The sequence below is a fragment of the Anastrepha obliqua genome, chromosome 5 (genome assembly GCF_027943255.1).
Source record: "Anastrepha obliqua isolate idAnaObli1 chromosome 5, idAnaObli1_1.0, whole genome shotgun sequence".
In the NCBI taxonomy this organism is placed as follows: domain Eukaryota; kingdom Metazoa; phylum Arthropoda; class Insecta; order Diptera; family Tephritidae; genus Anastrepha; species Anastrepha obliqua.
Genome location: NC_072896.1, coordinates 128,568,395 through 128,578,621, shown reverse-complemented (window position 1 = coordinate 128,578,621; position 10,227 = coordinate 128,568,395). Strand labels below are relative to the sequence as shown.

The 10,227-nt window shown below is 35.0% G+C and overlaps 4 protein-coding genes across 4 annotated transcripts in view; 3 read left to right on the top strand and 1 right to left on the bottom strand.

The window, feature by feature from the left end:
• Positions 1-1,819, top strand: part of LOC129249180 (embryonic polarity protein dorsal-like) — a 29,802-nt gene extending 27,983 nt beyond the window's left edge. Inside the window, exons 7-8 of the mRNA XM_054888846.1 lie at positions 854-922; positions 981-1,819. Coding sequence (XP_054744821.1) covers positions 854-922; positions 981-1,570 — 659 coding nt within the window. The 3' untranslated portion in view covers positions 1,571-1,819. The remainder of the gene's footprint in view (positions 1-853; positions 923-980) is intronic.
• Positions 1,820-4,437: 2,618 nt separating this feature from the next.
• On the bottom strand, positions 4,438-7,544 carry LOC129248194 (putative E3 ubiquitin-protein ligase UBR7). Its single transcript, XM_054887655.1, has 2 exons — positions 6,495-7,544; positions 4,438-5,101 (listed from the first exon to the last, which is right to left on the bottom strand). The coding sequence occupies exons 1-2, from the start codon at positions 7,441-7,443 to the stop codon at positions 4,725-4,727; spliced, it is 1,326 nt and encodes a 441-aa protein (XP_054743630.1). The 5' UTR covers positions 7,444-7,544; the 3' UTR covers positions 4,438-4,724.
• On the top strand, positions 5,278-6,385 carry LOC129248195 (radial spoke head protein 9 homolog). The gene is made up of 2 exons (XM_054887656.1): positions 5,278-5,682; positions 5,739-6,385. The coding sequence occupies exons 1-2, from the start codon at positions 5,335-5,337 to the stop codon at positions 6,234-6,236; spliced, it is 846 nt and encodes a 281-aa protein (XP_054743631.1). The 5' UTR covers positions 5,278-5,334; the 3' UTR covers positions 6,237-6,385.
• A 1,507-nt stretch (positions 7,545-9,051) lies between the features above and the next one.
• On the top strand, positions 9,052-9,835 carry LOC129247847 (DNA-directed RNA polymerase II subunit RPB11). The gene is made up of 4 exons (XM_054887196.1): positions 9,052-9,194; positions 9,251-9,340; positions 9,394-9,568; positions 9,635-9,835. Exons 1-4 carry the CDS (start codon positions 9,142-9,144, stop codon positions 9,668-9,670), a joined length of 354 nt encoding a protein of 117 aa, XP_054743171.1. The 5' UTR covers positions 9,052-9,141; the 3' UTR covers positions 9,671-9,835.
• Positions 9,836-10,227: the final 392 nt, after the last annotated feature.

Here is a 10,227-nt window from a genome sequence, read left to right as displayed (position 1 = left end):
TCGAATGGCCTACAGTAAAGCCAGTCGTGGCAGTCATTTGAACGATATTATTTTTCATTCATAAATGACAATGTTCAATCTTCAAAATAAAAAAAAAAGGTTGAAAAAATATTGATTAGTTTTTTTTTTATATCCGATTCAAAAAGCAAAATTTACATGGCTCACCCTATATATACATACATGCATATCTACTGGGTAATTAAATAACAATTATTTGAGTATGGCAGGGCACATTTGAGTTCTAGGTTTCATTTCATCGTTAGATTTCGCAGTAAGTCAATTTTCCACGTTACATAATTTACGCTATTTGATTGCACGTTGCTTAGGTGTCGCTGCATATATGTACATATGTACGTATTATATATATGCATATCCATCACTCGTATGTATATTTAAAAGGTAACGCGTCGTTCAATATTCCATTTATAATGCAAATGTACTACATATACACATACACATATATAATAAATATTATAAAAAGGAACAACAGTTGCACGTTGCACAAATTTCCACATGCACGGAACCCACTAGATTCATTCACGCATACATATGTACATACATACAAGATGCATGAAATTATTCTTGTAAGCTCATTTTGCTTTAGTTATAAAATGTAGTTTTCATTAGCTTTTGCTTAAAACTTCTTAAACATGTTTTAATTTGGTTAACCATTTTTTGTATTTGTTATTAACACAACTGCGTCCACGTCTCGCTTAGGTAGCTACCGTATTTTTTTTTTTTTTAATTTTTTAATGTCTCGCTAATATTTGTTGTAGATGTTTTATTTACCGGACGCATATTTTTAGTTCTTTTCAAATTAAAATTTGGTTTTTCTTTAAATAAATTTTTTAAGCAATGGAGAATGCTTTCAATTTGCCCACGATTTCACTAACGGTACAGCAGAATATCAAAGATGAACCAGGTTAGTTACGAGGCATAGACTCAGTTCAAATAAATGCATATTTCCTATTCCACACCAGGTTTTGACATGCCAGCAAGCGCAACCGCAATTGGCCAGCAGTTCGATACATATCGAAACACCTATCAATTTTCACCGGCACAGATGTCGCCATTGTCCCCAGAAAGCAACCGCAATGCAACGCCATCGCCGATCTTATTGGGCGCCAACGGAGCTTACACGGAGCAACTGTGCACTTTGATGCAGGTCAGTACTCTCCAGGCTGCAAACTGTCAGATGCATGAATTCGTATTTAATGAACAAGAAAACCATGGATTGGGCTATGACGCCGGCATGATGAATACTTACAATAACAACACAAATCACGCAGCAACGAACCACAATTTTTGTGGAACCATACGTAATAATACCAGCGGTGGCTGCTTTGAGCGCATCAACAACGCCGGCACTTGCGCTCCAACAGCGCACAATGTCCAGATTGCAGAGTCACAGCCACAGCTGCAGAACCTAGTTTCAGAAAAGGAACGGATTGAAAGAATTAAAAAGGATCTCATGCAAACACCAATAACGTTAATGCAGTCTTCTCCACAAGCAACGGTCCCTTTACAGAATGGTTGGCATGAGAATGCCAATATCGATTTTTTCCAATAAATCCCACTGATATTAGAGATAATTTCTGTTAAGGATCAATCAATCTACATTTGCTATTCTTTAGTTTTCGAACAAATTTTAAGATGATTTTTAAGTCATTTAAATTTTTTAAAAGCTGGTAGCTTCTGCTTTATGGAATAATCTACAGCTCCTTTTTAAAATCACACCTTTTATGCATTAAAATCGTAGAAATTAGCACATACTTAGATACATATGTAAATGCTAAAATATATACATAAAGACACAGTATTGATTTATTACATATTTACATCATGACACTTGAATATGAAAGTGAGTTCCTTTCAGTAATTAAGCAAGCAAGGAAGTCTATGCACGTCTCGGCAGTCGTCTTGATTGGCGCGATAACCGCTTACGCCTGTCAGTACATTCAGAGTTGGAGCTTTTGAACTCATACGCACCACATGATCAGGCCTTCGGAGCCAGCTATACTACTGACTTTGTGGGATGAAGCTTGGAGGATTGCGAAACAGAATTTTTTTATGAGGATTCACTTCATCAGTTCCAATGGTAGACTTGGCGTACCGAGAGGAGCGTGTTTGTGGCCCTAAGCATGGTTTGAAATTTCAGGAAAACGAATTTTAATTTAAATAAAAATTTACTATCGAAATGCGTTGATTAATAGCAATTAAAAACACAGTTTGCCAAAAAGTAGTATAACCAGCTGTGATAACAGAGTCCTGCGAGGTACAGTTTCTAAAACAGCTATGGATGTTTCTTGAAGGTTTTTTTATGCTGAAAACAATTATAACCGAAAATGCTTCAGCACTTCAAGCAAATATTTTTACGATTAATATAAAAAAAGTTATACTATTTTGAATTCGCCCTTTACAGGGACGTTAGAGAGTTAGAAAGGTTGAATTTGCATATCTAAAAGTCTCCAATTCAAAATAGAATAACTTTTTTTATATTAATGTAAAAATATTTTTAAAAAAGGACCTTAAAGCTTAAGAGTAGTACTTTGCGGTGCCGTTGTGGAAAATTAAAAAAAAACTTTACCTTGCTCAAAAAAAATTTTTTTAAATGACCAAAATCTTAATTTTTTGACTATTTAACCTCAAATTGCCAAAAATCCTTTTCAAGGTCATATTCGTTTTCAGCATAAAAAAAACTTCAAGAAACACCCATAGCGGTTTTTAAATAAATAAATAAATAAATAAAAAATAATGTATCCAAAAAACTTGCAAAGTAGAGAAAGTGAGAGAGCAAAATGGCATTTTATTTCGAGGGGAAGTTGCAAGTTTTTACTGGATAAATTTTTACTTGTAAGAATTGGCAATTGAGAAAAACAACGATCTCAAAGTAAAAGTAAACACGAATTAAAATTTGCGAATTGAGTGAAAGTTATAAATTTAAATAAAAACGGAGCGAGTGTTAGTAAATATATTTATATAAAATTTATGAAGTATTTTGAAGTCATATACTATTATACATATATTAAATAAGAATCTGCCATTGATATAGAGGTGTGCACTTCTGAACCACATTCTCCAGTCATCGTTGCTCCAGTTTACGAAATACAAATTGAAGATACCTTCAATCTTTTGTGTTTTATGCTTGTACTTCTTGGTTATTAATTAATTTGGCAATATATGCATATACATACATACATAGACGGAAGCAAGGAAAATGTGAAGAAAGTTGTGAATGTCCCAACAACACAATTGCTAATGGAATGTTCTTCATCTGGGAGCGACGATGAAATGTGGTGCCTAGGCTCGTTATTTTCCATTTTATTTTCTCTATTATTATTTTTTTTCATTTAATACGAGGTAGCTCAACTGAATTTTTTTTTTAATTTTTGTGATTTTTCCCGCCGACAATTTAATCAGCTTGCAAATTGTTACTGTATTTGCGTCCATGTACTTCTTTTGATATTTTCCTCTTTGATAGCGAAGCCTCGGAAATTAAGTAACTGGCAATTTACTGGATAACTTTTAAATGAGCAGACGTTGTGATATACCAATGATGATAGATTGCCCAAGAATGATAGAATACAAGACTGCACGGTGATTGCGCAACTAGGATATTTTGGGTTGTTGCTTTCCACGTAATTCCCGAATTTCCTAGTATTCTTTATCAGGTCGTGTGCAAAAATAACCTAGCTATTGTACCATGTATGATACCATCACATTGTTCCGTGTATGATTTTGCTTGCCCGTTTACTTTGCCGAAGCAAAAACAGCAAAATAAACCGATGAGCTATCCACAACAAGATTGGAGACATTTTTTTTTTTTTGAGTAGCTGACAAGGCGCATTCATTAAAGGTGGTGGCATTAGACCAACAACGATGCTTTGTACGTTTGATTGTCAAAGCAAAGTATTGGCAAAGTAGAAAACAAAGAATGAATTCGCCTTGTTTCATTCTGGGCTGACAGCCACATGAGCACGGCGATAGAAAAAAAAGTCAACTGATTTACCGATACCACCTTTAATAGGTACACCTTGATTGCTGGGTTCTGAATACGTTAAATTTTCCTATATACGACCAGTGTTTAAATCGCATTTTTTGTTTCTTTTGCATGCATATTTCTATGGGGTGAAAAAAAATATATATACGCGCTTAATATTTCCAGAAAAACATTATTATTTATCAAAGGTAATACATATTTTAAACTTATAACTTTTTTTAATGTCGGCCAAGGTCAATTGGGTCTGAATTACCCGAACAGGTAAAGGGCCGTCACTCTCGCAGTTCTGCCAACAACATTATTTGGAAATATTTTATGATGTTGCAAAACTTAATAACAACAAAAGCAACAACATATAAAACCATTTTGTTGTCGTTATCAAAAGCGTGGTTGTACCAGGTAGAAAGTAAAGAAGAAGGAACCTTTAAGATTTTCAATTGATTTCAAATTTTAATTCACATTTATTGATTTTTTAAGCTTCCTCAAAAATATACATACAAATTTTCTAATTTAATGCATAATAATTTAGACATGTGCAGGGAATAATTCTGAATGGAAACAAGAAGTAAGGGGAACATTTTTCATAAAAAGTCGATATACTGAATTTGTATTGATGTATTTGTACTTATGTACGACATTTGAATGAAATTATGTATGGTGTGTATTTAAACTTATCATATAAGGATCATATTTTCAGATTCATATGCCGTCTTTAATTTTCGACCTAGCGACAAAAGTGTGGCTGTCCTATGCCTGCATTTTTTTCGTTGCGCATCTCAGTAAAAAAACGATTAATGTCAGCCTCAGTGACGACTTTTTTGGTAACAGCGAACGTTTGTAAATACTCTTTCAATTTATCTTTCATGCGGTTGTACTCGGTTATAGCGTCTATTTGCTGCACCCGACCAATGGAAGCCAAGGCACGTATACCTTGTTCATATGTGGATTCAGTTGTCCCACGTTGCTTGCCTCGCTCTTCGTAAGATTTTGCTGAGTCTTCTGTGTCCAATAAGTACTCGACTTTTTCGGATTTATATAAAGCCAAGCATTGAGAACATTGGCATAATGCTGCTCGCCAGTCATTGGTCCAAAATGTAGGACCTGCAAGTTTTAAAAAACAACACAAATTATAAATATTCAAATAATTAAAAAAAAAATGTTAATTTTCTTATTTGTAAATATGCACAAAAATTCTCTCTTCAAGGTTGACTACACGAAACTACTCTATAAAAATTTTCTGGAAGCCAACTTCTAGTCAGCTCCATTTTTTTAATCAAAACTATATGTTTTTGTGCAGTTGAATATTTGCTCATATGCAGTAATAAAATACAAACATGAATATTGAATATTTCAATGAAGGCCTCGAATGCCTCATGTTTTGCGGTCAAAAACTTACTCCCGAGCAGAAGGTTCTAATTGAAAACTCGCTTATTGTTCTGCAAAAAGAAAATCGATTTTCTGGCATGCACTTCTGGGGCCGCATTAATGCCATAACTAGAGACTACTTCATCGCATTCGGCCATACCCAGGATTGCCTAAAAGACCGTAAATATTTCTATACGGTTGATGGATATCAATGGATGCTGTTGCCATTTGTACATAGCCCAAAAATCTTCCAAGCGACTATTTTATGTCGCGAGCCTTTTATTGGGGATCCAATTCTTATCACAACGGTGGAACTGGTAAAAAATATGCAATGGAAACTTGTGTTTTTAAACCCACATTTCTTTGTCGATAGGATCCAACTTTCGAAATCGATCCAAATCAGGTGATCTCTGCGAATTTCTCGGGAAAAGTTAGATTAAAAGAAGAAGAACGTCTCGCAGCCATAGTATTCATCATTACCGAGGAAAGTGCAGTCTGCCCACGCGGCGCACTTTATAAGCTCACTGATGGACGTGTTGTACCGAACCAGATGTTTCGCGGCCTTAACGACCTACAAGCCAAAAACATTTCCAACTACCAAATACTTCGCCTTCCTCGCTGTGAATTAAAGCACAATTTGCTAAAACGCAGTGATTATAACTACGCCATCGACTTTCTGGACTGTATAGCCGATGTGATTCCGTTACGTCAGGCTTTCTCCTTGAACTTAATGCGGAACGAACGTTTAGTAATTATAAAATCTTGCCTATGGCCAGGTATGACATTTTTTCATAAATTAAGCTCGCGCAAACATGGTTTTCTTTATTTTGGCGACGGCAAGAAAAACTACGACCTACTTTTTATGTACTAGGCAATTGCCTAAATATGAATTAGACTATATAAAATACCCAAAAATTAACTGTATGCACAACAATTTAAAAGCATGTGAAATTTATTTTAGTTGCTTGCTTTTATTATGCAGCGGAGCAAATTTATGTTAAGTCTTGCATTGCATTTTCATTAACAACCCTCAGAGTTATTTTTAATAAAACGTTCTGTTGTAGCATTGGGGTAGTGCACTGCATATGGGTTATTGAGAGGAAGAATTGCGATCAAAATATTAACTTACCTCCTGGGTACTCTTGTTTTCTTCTAGGGCGTCGGCAGTGTTCTTCTGTCTGCTCATTAAATTCTTGGTCGTTTTCAACCTTCCGCCGTTTAGCTTTTGAACAAATATCCTCGGTACATTTCTCAACGGCTTCACTTGGCTCACATGACGATTGCCCATTTTCTGCAGATGCTGCTGTTTTGATCTCGGTCATATTCATTATGTCCGATATGCTCTTATCTAAATCTGAATGCAACTTGTTGTCATTCTCCTCACGCAAAGAAGTATCGGCAACAACTTTCACATTAGCCACGGAAACGTCTGGATCATCTGGCATTTGTAGCGCCAGTCCTGTGTAGTCCTGCAAGAATGTGTGCTTTTGCATGCAATCGCAACAAATCATTTCACCACAGACATCGGTCTCTGCTATCTTTGCTGTCGATGCTGGCGCATCTAAATGATGCACGTGAAACCAATCCTCACAAACAGTACACTGCAGCATCACCTCTTCTGTTGTCCGCTCTGGATCCGGGTAGGGCCGGCGACACTTGCAGTATAAGCCCTGAAAGTTTTGGTTATACAAGTTTTCGGCATTGCGCACTTGTAGCGCAGTCATCTCTGAATTAAGCAAACAGCGGTTTTGACCTGCAAAGCGTTCTGTAGGGCAATCACATCGAAAATTACGCTTAGTATATAACTCGATAAGCTCGTGATTTTCGTGACAGCGATAAGAACATGCTAAACAAATTCCAGCACACTTATCCAAGTCCGTGAGAGCATCTGGACAACAAGTCAAGCAAGAGTAGAGGGCTTGCCGTTTAATCGAACCTCGGGAGTATGTGCAACAATTTTCATCGGATGCACCAAGCACGGCATTATATTCCTCTTCCAATTCGCGTTCTTCTTGCAAAACATCAACCATTGTGACACTGGACTCCTCTAAGGGATTCCTCGTCTGTTCCGGATCCATTTCAAACACACTTTTTCCACTATGAAAAGTTAACAATTTTTTAATTGACCTCGCAAACACCAACCCAGTATGTATATGTAAACAAACTTTTGCGCGCACAACCATCAAAGAACGTAAATTTTTATGAGCGTAGTTAGTCTAGACTTAACTTACTTAACTTAACTTAACCGAGTTTAATAATGAAGAAAAATGCGAAATAAGTAAGTTATAATATTTTTATTTCTCAGTTAATTTCGTTGATAAAGTATCAAAAAGAGATAATGGAAAAGAAAACAGAAAAGATATATTCAATTGCGTCAAATAATTAGCTGCAAAATTTAGAGTGTGAGATATAATGTTAATCAAATAGCCGGCAGAGAATAAATTGGTGTAGTGTGCTTCGTAGTGGTGATGTAGTGTGTAGTTCATATCACTTCATGTGATATTACGCTCCTACGGGATGCGATTCGCTCTCATATTCGTAATTCGTTCTCACATTTGTTATTTACTTTCCTATTACATTTCGAATTACGTAATTCGCCATACAGAATTTTTGGAGCGAATAACTACCTTGATCATGATTCATTAGGTAAAGATTTAAGAGGTGTGATCGAGATTAGACCATTAACCGGCCATCAACGAATTTGAAATAACCAGTTGTTGGGCTCACTTAACAGGGGTTATAATAGCTGTTTCAACTGGATTATAATAGAATTTCATTTATTTCTTTGTTCTTTAGCGAATGGACAAACCTGTCACCTTTATAATAGGTTCATATATAACTAGATTATATACTTTTTCGAGCTTAGCTCTCAATCCGTAATTAAAAAGGGAGATTACACATACAAAATTTCTCTCAGAGTATAAATATACTTTTTGCTGCGCAACCTTGTATTTTCTATGTTATCGATAATTATTGTTATCGTAAGGAGAAATGTCAACTAAAAAAACATGGTTGCGGGCAAAGAAAGAGGTTTGTAGATATAATTCTAATAAAAGCGTGAGTCCATAGGCGATTTGAACTGTTTTTGCTTATTATAAAATGTAATATCGATTTTGGCATGTGTATTGCTGGAATAATTTGTTGCAACCTCAGTAGACATCGTTTACGGATTTCATCCAACTGTCTATTAATAGCAGCAAATATCGCAATTAAATTAACTATTGCTTCTCTATGCATTTTTTTCATGTTGTTAATACTATGTGAATAAAATAATTAAATAATATCTGAACGTGCTTTTACTTGTGAAATGCGAGCAAATCAATGTCTTCCCTAATTTTTCGCCCCAGAAACAGAGGTGACCACTATTAGAAAACCCTGTTTCTTAAATTTGGTGTTTTATGGTGCACCTCTGATTGGTAGTCACACACCAACCGATATAGCTGTTAGTACATGTACGTATTTTAATTAGTGCTACCAATTGAAAAGAGAAACAATTATAACCACAGCAAATGTAGCAGATAGATTTCGTGTTCACCATGTACGCGATCATAACTATGGCCTAGTTTGTTGAATGTGCCTTGCCTTATGCGCACTTTATCTTCTTGTCAACTTTACCGTGCAAGCCTCATGTTACCTTAAAGTTTTTCCAGACTTTCGTGTTATCGATAAATGTCGTTTGACATTTCGCGGAAATATTTGCGGTTTCAATTATAGATGACGTTTTAACCAAAGCATTATTGTAATAAGTATTTTTCTTTATCCTTTAATAAAAAAAAATGAATGCTCCACCAACTTTCGAGTCTTTTTTATTGTACGAGGGCGAAAAGAAGTAAGTATATATTACTAGTTGTTGCCTAGCATAAATTTCTGTTTGTCGATTTCTAGAATCATCAAAGAGTTGGACACAAAAGTCACCAATGCCGCTATTTTCACAGTCAATAAGGAGGATCACACACTTGGCAATATGATTAGAAAGTACGTAAAAGTTTAATAATTATAACTAAATTATAATTTATAAGCGCTTCTAGTCAGCTTTTGAAGGATCCCAATGTTCTGTTTGCTGGTTATAAAGTGCCACATCCGTTGGAGCACAAATTTGTTATCCGTATACAAACTACTTCTGATTACTCTCCGCATGAAGCTTTTATGAATGCTATAACTGACTTGTTAGCGGAACTTTCATTGTTCGAAGAGCGATTTAAGGTAAACTAAAAATTATATATGCTGATTATTTGTATAATTTATCTAAATTCATTTATCAACACTTAGGAAGCAATTAAGGAGAAAAAAGAGGGTGGTGACTAAATGCAGCTTGCGTTCGTTCGTTTTATTCCTTCTTTAGTCTTACTGATTATTTATTAAGGTAGTGTTAAAAGCCTAACACATGGTTCTTTATTTCTGAAAGTATCCATTTTGTATATTTTTCAAAAAATTTATGCAATAAAAAGGACATATTTGCAAAGTTTTAAATATTAGTTTTAGAAATAAATATTTCAGCAATAGATTTCATTTATATCTATTTTAATACTATCGCTTAATTATATGTTTGAGGCGTGTATACAAGTATGAAGGGAGAAGTGATCGAATTAAAAACATATTTTCCGACTAATACCTACTTATTCAAACAAGAGTCGTGGAGAGGAAAATCAGTTTTTTTGGTTCAATGAGAATCGAAGGCTGTGGAAGTAAAAGAAGCTGCCAAATGGTACGACGGTGCCAAAAATATTTTGGGAAGTGTTTTGTGCTGTTACAAAAACAATAACAACAAATACTGGAATTCAAAAATTTGGGCATAGAATGTGTATGAATGTGTTGATAAATGAGTTATTTGGAAGTTTCAACATCAAAAATCATAAGTATGA